The following is a 13,331-nucleotide window of genomic DNA, read 5'->3' on the forward strand; positions in this document are numbered from 1 at the left end:
AGGTACGGTCCTGCGGTCCTGCAGTAGCCACCCGAGGGGTGACTCCTTACATAAGATACATCCCGTCAGGTAACACAAATGTAGCGTGGTCATCCCGACCCTTCGACCCACTCTTTTTCTTCGTCAAGGTACAAGCCTCATTATCGTCATCAATCAATCAATTTTAAGTGTCCAAAAACTTACAATCCGGCATCAAAAACAGCGAATAAATCATCGCAAACCCGTCTACAGCGATCTATAACTACTAAAAGATCAGCGCATCTGTTCGTCCCACTTCGACCCATCGCGTGTTTTTCTCCACGCACTAAAGATCCCCCTATTCGATCTACCGTCTCTCACCATAGCCAAAAAAGCGTTCGCATCACGCCATCAACATACGACAGCGCGCCTCGAATCGCCAGAGCCTCCTCCCTTACTCCAACGTCAGAACCAGCGATAGCTTCCAAAAGGTTCATTATACGATAAGAAAAATTAGGGGAAGGAGGGGGTTGGTGTGCCGATTTCGATAGCCAGAAGTAACTGCCCATCTAGGCAGCATCAGCTAGCCGGCAGACATCTCGGCACGTTCCGAACGAAGAATGACCCGCGCAAGTCCAACCTAGATACCGCTGCGAAAGGCCAGTAACAAAGATGTCAGGCGAAGGACCAGAAAGCATCCCCACATCCGCAGACCCGCGCTCCAAACGCCCGGTCAAAAAGCGCGCCTTAACCCCCCTCTCCACCCAAGCACGCGAAGTCGAAGCCCTCTTCTCCAAGCCCGAGCAAGAAGTCCGGATCCCCGACCCATCCGCCACCCGTAAACGCGGCGCGCTCCCACCGCCTCCAGAAATTGTGACTAATGTTCAAGGATCCAGCGCGGGAGCGGGCTCGGGTGAGTTCCACGTATATAAGGCGAGTCGGCGGCGAGAATACGAGCGACTGCGGTTAATGGATCAGGAGGTTGAGTCCGAGCGCGCGGCGAGTGAGTTCGAGGCTAAGAAAAAGGAGACGGAGACGCGGGATGAGGAGAAGACGAGGAAGAATAGAGAGAAGAGGGAGAAAGCTAAGGCGAGAAAGGCGAAGGGGAAGAAGAATGGTGGTGGAAGGGGAGGTAATAACAAAAGCAATGGTGCCGATGCAGAAGGTACACCTGATGGCGATAAGTCTACCACTGCGCCCGCGAAGGGCGTTAAGGCTAGGGTCGACGTGAAGAAAGACGAGGCAGAAAGTAAGGAGAAGACGGCTGATGGAGAACCCGCGCAAACGGATGCGCCGGCGGAAGAAGTAAAGGGTATCGTCATCGAAGAGGACTAATAGGATGGAATTTTAATACAGAGGTACCCATAATCCCCGTGATCATTAATCTCGTTAGGTATAGGCCGGAATAGGATGGGTGTTCGGGATTGAGATACATATATGCCTATTTGATGGCTTGACGCATCGTGGCAACTAGGGATGGCTTGCTAATACTACATCTACTATTGTACCTTGATACTGTACCATCACCTGTAAATTCATCAAAAGAGGCAGAAATTTCTTGTCGAAGTATCATAAATGGTATCTAATTTAATTATGCCCACATTGAAACAAAGTGATATCTTTCATCAGGCTTACCTTACCAAGACGAACAAAAAAACAAACATGCAAAACCGTGACTCCTTTGCCGGACCACGACACTTCATCGAGGGGTATACACACGAGCGACGAGGAGTGAAAAATAACACCCTCGTCAACTGTTATCATAATCCCTCGATGCCATCTCTAAGAGCTACCCAAGATCGCTTTTCTTCCGACTTTCTCTATCGAACAATAACCAATTGTTAAGCCATGAAGTCATGATGCCACCACGAGGGATGATGATGATGATGATAATGATGATGTGGGCCGTCGAATTTTGACGGCCGGCCTGCCTGCATTTGTACAAATTCCTCCTAGTAGAGCGTCGCAGATCCCTTAAACCGTATGTGAACCCTTGAGTCTTGACCTTTGCCCTACCTGTCTTAATGGTACATGTGCCATTTCAGCAGAAAATACAAATGTTATTTTTGAATCCTCCGCCTCGGCCGCCCCGACGATGCATTCGTGGTATACAACAACACTTTCCTTTTCACTTTTTATAAAAAATAAACCTCTATCTCCTGGAAACGCCGTGCAGATGCATTGATCATATCTTAGAGAGCAGCAACTGCTACTAACCGGTCGTTATCGGCTGCGAATCAGAAGAACTTGGACATCGCCGTGCTTAGGTCGACAAAGTCAACTGGCTTCGTAACGTAATCGCTAAAACCCGCCGCTGCGCATTTTTCTTGGACGTCCGACATAACGTTCGCCGATAGGGCGATGATAGGCATCGGGCGAAGATTGGCATGCGACTCCCATTGTCGAATTTCCCGACAAGCTTGATAACCATCCTTTCGAGGCATATGAAGGTCGCACTGTTATTCGTATATTAGCTTACCAATCTTATCAGCAGCATCCTAAGAACGACTTACCAATATTAATGAGTAGTAATTTGGTGGTTGTGCGAACACTTTCTCTGTGCATTCGACGCCATCGGCGGCGATCTCCGCCTCAATCCCAACTTTCATGAGATACCTAACCAAAACTTTCTGGTTGACGGGGTTGTCCTCAACGAGAAGTACTTTGTATCCCTTATTTCCAATACGCTTTTCCACATCCAAATAATTTTGCTTCTGACTTTCGACCATTTGAGCGGCGCTGGAGCGATTCAAATCTACACTGAGATCACGTTCCTTAGCCGGATCGAATATGACCGCGAACCTAGACGGTTTAACAGGTTTGTATACAAAAATCATCCTCTTTTCTGCTAGAAGTTGTTGGTGCTCGGCATCCGACGCTAGTTTGAGAACCGCTTGCCTTTGAACGGAGTCCGTTAAGACAAGTACCGAGGTCTTACCACCGGAGCTGGCGATTATCTTGTCGATAACTCCTATGATCTCTTCGGCCGATGGAAGATTAAGAACGATATGGGTGAAAGTGACGGATTCATGGCCTCCAATCACTTCTGCAGCTTCTGATACACTTGCCATTGCCGTTATCTGGTGTGGGACATCTTTCGGTAGCGTCATTTCAATATGATTTGTTGTCGCTTCTCTGCTGTATTTCTGGGGGCAGATGATGAGGATCGAATACATCGGTGGTCGGAACTGTGCTAACTCCGTGGGGAATTTAGTACCGTCTGGAGTAGGTACCATATGTGGCGACATCTTCCCAGAAGGCATTTCGAGTTTCATTCGAGATAGGTCTTGTCCACTAGCCTTTGCGGCTTCGCTAAAATGTGTGAGGCCAACATTAACCGAGGAAACTGAAGATCGGGTAGTAGTCAGACTTCGAAGAGAGCGAATTGAAGGATCCGAGCTGCCGGAGGATTCTGGCGGTGGTGAAGTAATATCCGCCTCAGAACTGGGACTAACGGTCGGGGCTGGCTCCATTGCCTTTTGCAATAAAAGGGGTTTGATAACCTGTGCTGATTTCTCTTCTGCTGGAGACCGTCTGGATGCAGTCATCGGTGGGGTATTCATTATGCTGGGATGATCGTTGGGACTTGGTAGGCCAAACCTAGCCGTAAACGTGAACGTGGAACCTTTTCCAGGTACAGCACTTCCGTCCATTTTTCCACCGTGAAGCTCCACAAGTTGTCTTGAAATCACAAGGCCCAGGCCGCTACCACCATGTTGTCGAGTACTACTCCCGTCGATCTGACTAAAGGGTTTGAAGATGAGCTCGGCTTCTTCTTTGCTGAAACCTCGCCCAGTGTCAATAGTTGAGAACTCAAGCATAATCTGATGTTCACCGAGTTCGGCTGCGTTGGCCGAATAGACTCTACATCGGCTAAAGACTTCTCCCACTGTGGTAAACTTAATAGCATTACCAATGACATTAAGAAGAACTTGCCGTATGCGAACCTTGTCACCCTTAACCCATGAAGGAACATTCTCTTCCACGATATAGTTAAGCTCGAGTCGCTTAGCAACCGCCATCGTCGAAACTAGTTCGTTAACGTCCTCGATAAGAGATCTAGTATGAAACCATTCGAAATTCAACTTCATCATACCAGCATCGACTTTGGACAAATCCAATATGTCGTTGATGATCATAAGGAGACTGTTGGCGCTAGTCTGTATGGTGTTCGTGTAATCCCTCTGTTCTTCGTTGAGTGTCGTATCTTGTAAGAAGCTTACCATACCAGAAATTCCAATCAGCGGTGTTCGGATTTCATGAGACATATTGCTCAAAAATCTACCCTTGGACTCCATAGCTTCTTTCAACTTCTCCTCCAGCAGTTTATGGTCATTTATGTCAGTTGCCGAACCGAAATAGGAACTCGCGCTACTACCGAAACCAACATCGCCGATCTCGACGCACCTCACTAAATGCCATCGATATTCGCCAGATTTTGATCGTAATCGCACCTCGGTGGTGTACGAAAGGCGGCCATTACTGTCTGTTGAAACCTTAAGGATGCCTCTCCGGAAGAGGTCATTTAAATCTGCGGTGACGAAATCACGGGGCGAGCTGTGATTCTGAGGCATGTTCCCTGGTTGCCCACTAATTAGATCTGGAGGTAGCAATGTGGTGCCCGTCGACGAACGGTGCCGAGATATATCGTCCACGTGCTCCCCACTCGGAGATGGTGCTGTTGAGCGCTCTAACGGTAATCGACATTTCGCTAAGTCGTCTGGGTGTACGTAGTCTATAAACCCTAGGCCCAATGCGCCTTCATCGCTCTGCCCGGTATAAGAGAGCCATTGTTCGTTTGCGAATGTGACTCCATCATCTTCTGTAGCGGTGAATATTATCTGGGGTATCAAGTTTGCTAACAGGCGATGTTTTGCCTCTGATACTTCGATCTCCTCTTGGCGGAGCGCCATTAATTCGGCTACCTTTTGATCATGGATATCCATATAGGAGCCGATAAACTGTACTATTACTCCACGTTTATCTCTCGAGGCTACCGCACGAGCCTGGTGCCATCGGTATGCACCATCGAAGCGACGAAGGCGTACTGATTGGGCGAATTGATCACCGGACCGAAGAGAATGCGTCCAGGCACGCATATACTCGTCACGATCTTCAGGATGCAGACTTCCCCAAGGATCTGCGACCAGGTCTGCAAGAGTCTGACCCCTGTAAGTTAGATAACGACTGTTAACCCAGACGATCTCCCCATGTACAGGCAGTGCAACGAAAACATGGACAGGTAAAAGGTCGAGCATAAGCCCCTTTAGGCGATCCGATGGAGGGAGCATGGTAACGTGTGGCGTAGATGAAGATCCAGGTCTGGCCGGTGTTGTAGGTTGCGACGTAGGTTTCGAGAGTAGGGAAGTGCTGGAGGGTAGGGATTGGAAGGTCGTGGAGAAATCGCCACCATACGAATGTAACATGGTGTGTTTATGGCTGTTAGACGATATACTCTGGCCAGAAAGCCGCTTCCGACCGTCATCAGCTTCGTGACGAGATGGCGGAATTTCCAATCCGGTGTTCATCTCGGAAGAATCCTTTGACGTCGGCCGTTGCTTCAATGCCTGATTGATTATTATTTCATCGAAAATACCGGAATTGCGAGAGGGAAGCTCGGAATTTTCGACGTCTTTTACAGCTGCGCTCAAATCTTGCTGATGGTGCAGAAGACTTCTCACCCGTCTTGGCTGCTTTTCGATAGTCAAACCGCCTTCCTTATTAATGGTTCTAGAAGCACGTTGAGCTAACGTCCTTTGAGCTGATGCCTCTACAGAAAGGCCTTCACTTCGAGGTACGGAACCAAAATAGCTATCACCACCTGGCTGACTAGGACTAGTACCCGCAGTTCGCCTCTCCACGACAAGTCCAAAAGAGCTAGGATCCCAAAACGGCGTTCCACTGGGTGAAGCATTAATGCTCCGGGATGGACCTGAATATTCGCTAGGGCTGGTGAGACTTCCGGTAACCGAGCGTTGGGAAACATCCTCAGCCGGCGGAGAATTAAGATGAGCGAAAATGGCAGGGTCAGCGACTGGTCGTCCATCGAGTCCAATAGCACCGAATCCACTGGTAGACGGCCTCTTCCGATGAAGACCCATTACTTCTGTTTCAAGAGTTGAATAGTGTCGACAAAGGGAGAAAGTCGCTGCTAAATGGGGTGCCAGGTGTTCGAGTGAGTGGCGTAGGTTGGAGGGATACGGTATGATAGGGGTTAAGATCGACAAGATTGCAATAGGCAGATGTTTGTTCTTCTTGGCTAATTCCTCGGTAGATAGGCGCTCATGTAACATAGCAGAACCTACACTCGGCTCCGGATGGTTGCGCTGAGAAACTTTCTGTTCTAATGCAGAGGGATCCAGTTTGAACTTTTGAGGTGGCTTCGAAAGAAGGACATGGTTCAGAGGCACATGGAGCACGGTCCAGGAGTTGTCAACTCCAATAGTCTCCGGGGGTTGCGTGGATGCATAATCTTGCGGACTTGGTCCTGGATTGAAGGATTCTTCGTCAACTACGGCGTCGGTGAAAAAGGGATTCTCTGAAGGGTCGGCTCGGACGGCGGGCGAAGGTGCCGGTGATTGGGACCATGGTGACGGGGGTGCCTGTTCGTACTCTTCGTATTTCGGGGTGGGAGGTCGAGGTGGAATATCATCTATCGTTGAGAATAAACTAGGGATCTTTTTATCTGCTGATAACGACTTTCGATTTCGGCTTAAGGATCGGGGTGCGCTCGCATTTGCTAACAATGAGGAGAGTTTCGTTTGTGATTCGGTTCTAATAGGCTTTTTTGATATTTTCTTCGGGTCTTCCGCTGGCGTAACTTTAGCGCTCTTCGGTTGTCGTTTTTCTTCGGAGTTCGGGTCGAGGTAGGGATACGTCCGTGTTAAAGCAATCACTTTGCCTCGCTCAACAACGCGGGTTATACCGTTGTGGTCGATGAGAGGGTCTGCTTCAAAGTCAAGTCCTTGCAATACCGGAAGAAGACGTCCTCTAACTTCACTCTTCGGCTCGAGCCTTGCTTCCCACGTTGGAACTTGCTGTTGGTCCTCAATAGCATCATGTTCCTCCAACGCCTGTCTATTTAATGCCGAATGAGGTTCATGCCTGTCGGTACCTGGATAATAACTTTTACTCCGTTGAAGTAAAGTAGGCCGGTGAGAGCTAGGGCCAGCGGCTTGATCCACATCTCCCTCTCCAGCACCCCTTTTATCTTCATAAGCGGTAAAGGAATGACGGTTTCGGATAATTGGTCGCACGGGCTTATCAACCTTTTGGAGTCCCTCCGGAGTCACTACAAACTCAGACTGATCACCTATGCTATTCGCAACAAGACTGGCTCCCCGGGCTATATATCCTACGCTTAAGTCATCTTCCTCTAGGGCGTTGTATGTGGCCTTTTGCCCCCAAGGTACATTTTCAACGTCTGTTGGGTCAGCTGGTACTGAGAGAGTTACCCTCTCTGCTTTATAGTATCCAGTCATAATCTGGACGACACTGCTCCACCATGCATCTAAGCCAGGCTCGGCAGAAAGCATCAAGGTTAGGTCATAAAGATTTGGTGTGGGGAAGTCGAGGTTCGGTTTGGTGGTTACTCCAGGAGGTAGGAAAGTCATGGCCGACGCCGGCGACGATGGGTCAGATCTCAACTGATCATGCAACACAAAACCACTAAATTGGGAACCGGTCGCGTTAACGGATCCGCCCTGGGTGGGCTGCTGGCCAAGAGCATTTTGCAGATACGTCGAGGTGAAACTGGGGGTACCCATACGTGGGAAGGGGTATGATGGTGTGCGGGCCGTGAAGTTTGGGGTCATACCGCCACGAACCGTCTTAGTTGATTCGGTCGAGGCAGTCGGTATGTCAGAATCGGGTGTTGGTGAGGGTGTCGCGCTAGACTCTTCCTTAATAGGTGATATGCGCGTCTTCTCAGACGCATTTCCAGAAGGCGACGGGGGACCTCGAACCGCTTGTTCTCGACGTTCCATTTCCTTCGCAAGTCGTACCCGGTATTCAGTAATAGAGCGTTTATTTTCTATGACTTCGGGTGAAGTCTCTGCGATGCTGACCTCCCTGCCTTTTCTCCTTGCGCCCGGGCCAACTCCTGTTGTTCCTCTTGGTAATTCATCCTTTTCGGGTTGAACATCTCTGACGACGGACGGAAATTTCTCCACACCGACCGCGTCCAAACCGTTGCCTCGCAAGTTCACGTGGTCTACGCTCGAGGAGGCAAGTGTCAGCCAAGGTGCATCGGGGTTCGTCGGCCCTACCGCGTTGGTTGGCAAGTTTCGCATGGAATCGGCGAGGTCGCTAGAGAAACTAGTCCCGGAAGGACTACTCTGTTTCTCGGTATTCAATGATTGTAAATTATTTGGGTCATAGCTGGGAGATGGGGAGGGCGGTAGTATGATAGAGCTACGTGGTTCGTCCGGGCCTGAGTAGTGATGATGTGATGGCATTCCTCGTTCACGGCGCCCCCATGCGGCAGTGTCGGGGACGGATCTCACTACGTTCTCGTGATCTCGGCATTCGCATTTGATAAAAACCAAAAGTACAGGTGCTCTCGGTCGCTAGAGTGCTAGAGTAAGGGATTAGACAGCATACGACCGAGAACAGGTGGTTTGAATTGCCGTATGTTGGTTGGGTGACAGCGAACTGCAGTGACAGTAAGGAATAAGGATGTAATTCTTTTTCGGCTAGGACAGTTCAAAACCGGTAAGTGGCATCGCCTTGTGTCGATTGCAAGGCTCAATTGCTAGTCAGCGGTCGGTTGGGTCACTACCTACGTCAGACAGTGCTCCTGATTATTATTGGTACGGTCTTATTTGCGACTCGGGTGCATCCGTAGCTCATAAGCACGATCCCTCAAAAGTATTGGGTATTGTACGTGCGTAAGCAGCGGGAATGACGACTTTGAGGGCGGGTCTCTTTTTTTTTTTTTTTCAACTGTCTTGTTTAATATTATTTTATTTTATTTTTTTCGGTTTTCAGCTGGAAACGAATGCTGGAAGAAGAGAAAAAAAAATTATTGGTAGAAAAATAAAAATGAGAGTAATAGTAATAATAATAATAATAATAATCGTATACACCGTTACTATTACTCGACTGGCTAAACTAACAGACAGAAACGTCAGACGGAAGGGGGAAAGGGATGGTTGGCATAAAACTCATAAAAGAAAAGTTGCATCGGTACATACGCGCAGCGGGTACGCTAAAAAATTAAAAGGCAGGCGGGACGAGATTTGGCTGGTAGGGAACCTTGGAAGGTTTTTTAGTTAGGGAAGCAGGGAAGTAGTAGCCCTGGGAGGGGGGAGTAGCAGGAGTAGTAGCAGGCGGGCAGGAAGTAGTAGGGAAGTAATGGAGGGAAACATGGCAGCATTGGCAGGTGGGTGGGTGTCTTGTCCACGTTGATAATTGCAGAGATGCATCTCTTGGACCCTCTTCGATCCAATCAACGATCCAATCAAGGTACAAGTTACTCTTTAGAAGGTTACGGCGCAATGGTAATCTGCGTTTTTTTTCCCCGCCCAACCGAGCAAAGCCAGTTCTTCCAACTCTTGCATACCTTGATCTTCAATTCTTTCATTTACAGCCCACAGCCCCGAACCCTTGAAAACCGCTCGATTCTATTTAACCACTTGACAATGACACCCACTCCTACCTCTCAGCTGAGCAATAATCTATCTAGCGGTTTCCCGCTCTCTCTCATATGATTTCGCCTTGTCATGAAATTTGAGCGACCTGCCAAGTTACGGTCGCCTAAAAAGAGTCCGAATAGAGAGAGCCCTGGAGAGGTGGCGGTATTAAGACTCACTCACACATAACGGACCCTTACCTCTCTCTATAGGCTACCTACCTAGGTACCTATTTATAAACCCCCATCCTCCGGAGAAGGACTTAAACCTACCTCCTACCTAGTATGGTAGTTAGATATGACCTATATATTTTAGTATGTAAAATCCCGTGGTACCTAGGTATCTAGGTAATATCTATTTCATCACGGAAATACTGACGATATGCCGTGTAGAAGAGACGCAAGATTGTGTCATCAAAAATCCCAATAATCCGTCCTTGTCAATAATAAGAGCGGTCAAGCAGGAATATATAAAATAAAAGTCACATAGGTAAATAGGGGGTGGGGTGTTCGCAGTTCTTGACCGGACGAAATTTTGGACGATCTTTCCAACCCCAGCTCGTTCAACCGTCAACGCGACCGATAGTCTTGGAGTCGAAATGCAACTAATGATCAGCCGGTTTTTTTTTTTTTTGTTGAATTTTTTTAAGGCTAAGTAGAGAGGAAAATAAATACTCATTTATAAGAGACTTGAATAATCATTACATCCCAATCATCTAGCTATCTACCTACCTACCTAACACAAGTTACTCAATATATCACATAAGATATTTCCTAAGAGACTGACCAAAAGGAGATAGTCGATAAGACAAAAATCGTCAAGAAAGTGTAAGTACCTAAGGGTCAGTGGTGTATGTAGTGCGAACTAAGTGCGTCATTGCATTGTGTACGTCATCTCACCTGCAGGGAAGTTTATAATTTGGTGTACAATCGCCAGCTACCGGATAAGAATGTCCGGCGGGAACTCATCGCTGAGAGTATTACCAGAAGTTGAAGTATTCCCGTCGCAAGCAGCCGTTCATCAAGATAGATTTGTTGATTGACGCGACGTTGATCTTGGAAGGGGGGAAAAAAACATGGTGGATGTTCGCATTCCTAAATTATCTGGACTTTCGGAGTTCTGCTGTGCCACAACCCAGACGATCGGTTAACAAGAGTAATGAAATGACGAGCGCTCCAAATGATAAGATTGGTGGAGAAGGTCAGAGAAAATACATACCGAAAGTACTTGTTTATATGGACACGGTGTTAGTGCATGTATATATTCAAGGTTAAGTTGTAGCGTATCAAAAAGTTGGATTGATTGATTGATTGACTGACTTTTGATGTATTGGACGTAAATTTATACGGATTACAGTATTCTTCCTTTTTCAAACATCCAAGGTTCCAGCGGTTTCATACTCCTCAGTAAAAATACGACAAAGTCTATGTCTTTTACAAAAAGTGTTTCACAATGACGAAATCTGTATCAGTTCGCGTGACACGGCAGGTAACTTCTCAACCTATCAATAATGTTGTGAACCGATGTATTTGCATTGTGGTGGCCAATAAAAAAGGATTGGGTAATTTTGGAGGCTCGCTTGCCCTCAACCATTTTGTCCGTTTTGTCCACTTACACAGGTGCGACCTACACTTCTTCTCTCGATGCAGCAGCAATGACCGTATGCGCCTGGGCAGTTCCCCACATAAATTTAGTAAGGGTCCAATATCCTTTTCCAATCGTCTCTTAAAAAAAAAGTTTAGGGTCCAAACCAAAAATCAATTGGTGTCCTACACAATAAAAATACATTCCTAACCATATGATAATACAAATACCCGCTGTTCAATCTGAACAAACCATCGTCCTACGGAGTAGATCTCATATTAAGCTAGCTTTACCCGAGAAGGTTTCACGCCGACAATGAGATTATCATCGCTTGACTAAAATAGAACCCAAAGTCAACGATTGGCGTCGCTTCCAAAATGGCACTACCCTCATCTATGGTCTCAACGCGTATCTTCATATGACAGAGATTGGATTAGACAAGATATCCCTCTGTTTTGAGCATGCTACGTGAGTGATCAATATTAATAGACTATCATGTGCCTTTATCCCTGCGATTTAGCAGGCCTAACGTTGGAATACATACATAAAGTGGCTCCCCATTCCAGATATTTGGCTCTTAACGCAGACAAATGACAATCATTAACCATATACACACAGCCTTATCTTAAATAGACAAGGTAGATCCGGAATACCCAATGACGATGCATTAATGACAACATTCGCGGAGACCCTACCGACCGAGCAGCCCGAGTCTTCTTCTTTTTCCCCTTTGTCGTCTCTACACCCTTTTCACCTTGCGACCCAGCAGCTGAGAATAGCTATTCGCTCCATGGCCCACAGCAGCCCGCCCGTGCGTGCCAACCACCGGGAGAACGGCGCATGATGAATCAGATCATTATCCACCCACCTACTTCTCTACGGAGTACTAAAGTAGGGCTTTAATTTTTCTATACGGACAATGCTTCAAGGAGCTAAAAGACGGCCTTAGAGCTGCCGCTACGAAACTTTTCGCGCGACCATCGGCTTCTACGACCTACTCTGTCGTTATAGCCGGTCAATTTTTTAGCTAAAAATCGTTCCACTTAGCTTAGGCCCTCAAGGATAGGCACCGTGTCCACGTTGTTAGGCAGTGATGCTAAAGGATTTAGTGGCGTTCTACGACAACTATTCTCGATCATACAGATAAGAATATGAAAAAGAAAAAAATTTATGAAGATGGGGATTTGCGAGCCGTTACTCGTCCCCACCGATTCCGATCCGCGGTCGACCTTCCGAGATGGCTAGTCTGCAGCACGTGCGGAGGTAGAAGGTCATTTCCAACGTCGCACGGCATGGGACTATCGGGGTCCCAACCCCTTGTCAGTCGAAATACAGCTATGGCCCCCAGTTGCGAAAGAGAGTATTCACTTCGCGATTCCATATAACTACAGCGTACGAAGTACGGGGTCAACTCGGAAGTAGGCAAGTAAATGTCGATCTATCAATAGGAGTCGCACAGGCAATCCACCCTTGCAACTTCACTAACACGTGCAATATTCTCGGCTTTGTTCGGAGAACCGGCTAGGCTATTCGCGAGGCGAGATATTGGTATTTCAGCCCATATTCTAGGTTTATATCAATATATATATTTATTTTATCTACTTGTTATTCGAGTAGCTCACAGTCACTCTACACTCAACATACGACATCTCATCTATTTACCACCTAGTCAACCAACACAAATCAGCAGAGTCCTTCACGTCGGATATTCCTCCGTTCCGAAGCAGCTCCGGTTCCCGCCGAGGCACAGCATACTAGGCCGTAACTTGTTCATATAGAACACATATTCTGCTGTACCCCACCGACCCGTACGCGGGGCCCCATGTACGTGGCCTTAATGCGGCTATACAAAACCGTAAATACCTAGGTTGAAATACGGTGGGAGGGGCTCCCACGAGCGCGCTGCTGCCGCCGAAACCCTGCAGTACGAACGCCACTAGATGGGGGCGGAGGCGTTCCAACAAGAAATAAAAACACAATATGAGGCTTGGGTTAAAGAAGTACCCATATTCCAAGAATGTACAGGCGCTCCCCAGGGGGAAAGTCGGCGTCCACAGCAGATCATAGCGTACATAACGTGCCATACACTGTGAATTACATACATATTGATCTCACACCTGTATAACTTATGTAGGTGGCAAGCACCAACATATCATA

The 13,331-nt window shown here is 47.6% G+C and overlaps 2 protein-coding genes across 2 annotated transcripts; one reads left to right on the top strand and one right to left on the bottom strand.

The window, feature by feature from the left end:
* The first annotated feature begins 127 nt into the window (after window positions 1–127).
* F4822DRAFT_403945 (uncharacterized protein) lies at window positions 128–1,538 on the top strand. The gene has a single exon (XM_051458155.1). It carries the CDS (start codon window positions 631–633, stop codon window positions 1,291–1,293), a length of 663 nt encoding a protein of 220 aa, XP_051314571.1. The 5' UTR covers window positions 128–630; the 3' UTR covers window positions 1,294–1,538.
* Window positions 1,539–1,999: 461 nt separating this feature from the next.
* On the bottom strand, window positions 2,000–8,930 carry F4822DRAFT_258331 (uncharacterized protein). The gene is made up of 2 exons (XM_051454534.1): window positions 2,472–8,930; window positions 2,000–2,414 (listed from the first exon to the last, which is right to left on the bottom strand). The coding sequence occupies exons 1-2, from the start codon at window positions 8,412–8,414 to the stop codon at window positions 2,196–2,198; spliced, it is 6,162 nt and encodes a 2,053-aa protein (XP_051314572.1). The 5' UTR covers window positions 8,415–8,930; the 3' UTR covers window positions 2,000–2,195.
* Window positions 8,931–13,331: the final 4,401 nt, after the last annotated feature.

Source organism: Hypoxylon trugodes (genome assembly GCF_022578975.1).
Source record: "Hypoxylon trugodes strain CBS 135444 unplaced genomic scaffold F4822scaffold_5, whole genome shotgun sequence".
Lineage (NCBI taxonomy): Eukaryota > Fungi > Ascomycota > Sordariomycetes > Xylariales > Hypoxylaceae > Hypoxylon > Hypoxylon trugodes.

What these genes read in the sequence shown, in the direction of transcription:
- F4822DRAFT_403945 (XM_051458155.1), top strand. Translation starts at nt 631, where the DNA reads ATGTCAGGCGAAGGACCAGAAAGCATCCCCACATCCGCAGACCCGCGC.
- F4822DRAFT_258331 (XM_051454534.1), bottom strand. Translation starts at nt 8,414, where the DNA reads ATGCCATCACATCATCACTACTCAGGCCCGGACGAACCACGTAGCTCT. An exon ending in ATTACTACTCATTAATATTG is followed by an intron (nt 2,415 to 2,471) that starts GTAAGTCGTTCT and finishes TACGAATAACAG; the next exon opens with TGCGACCTTCATATGCCTCG.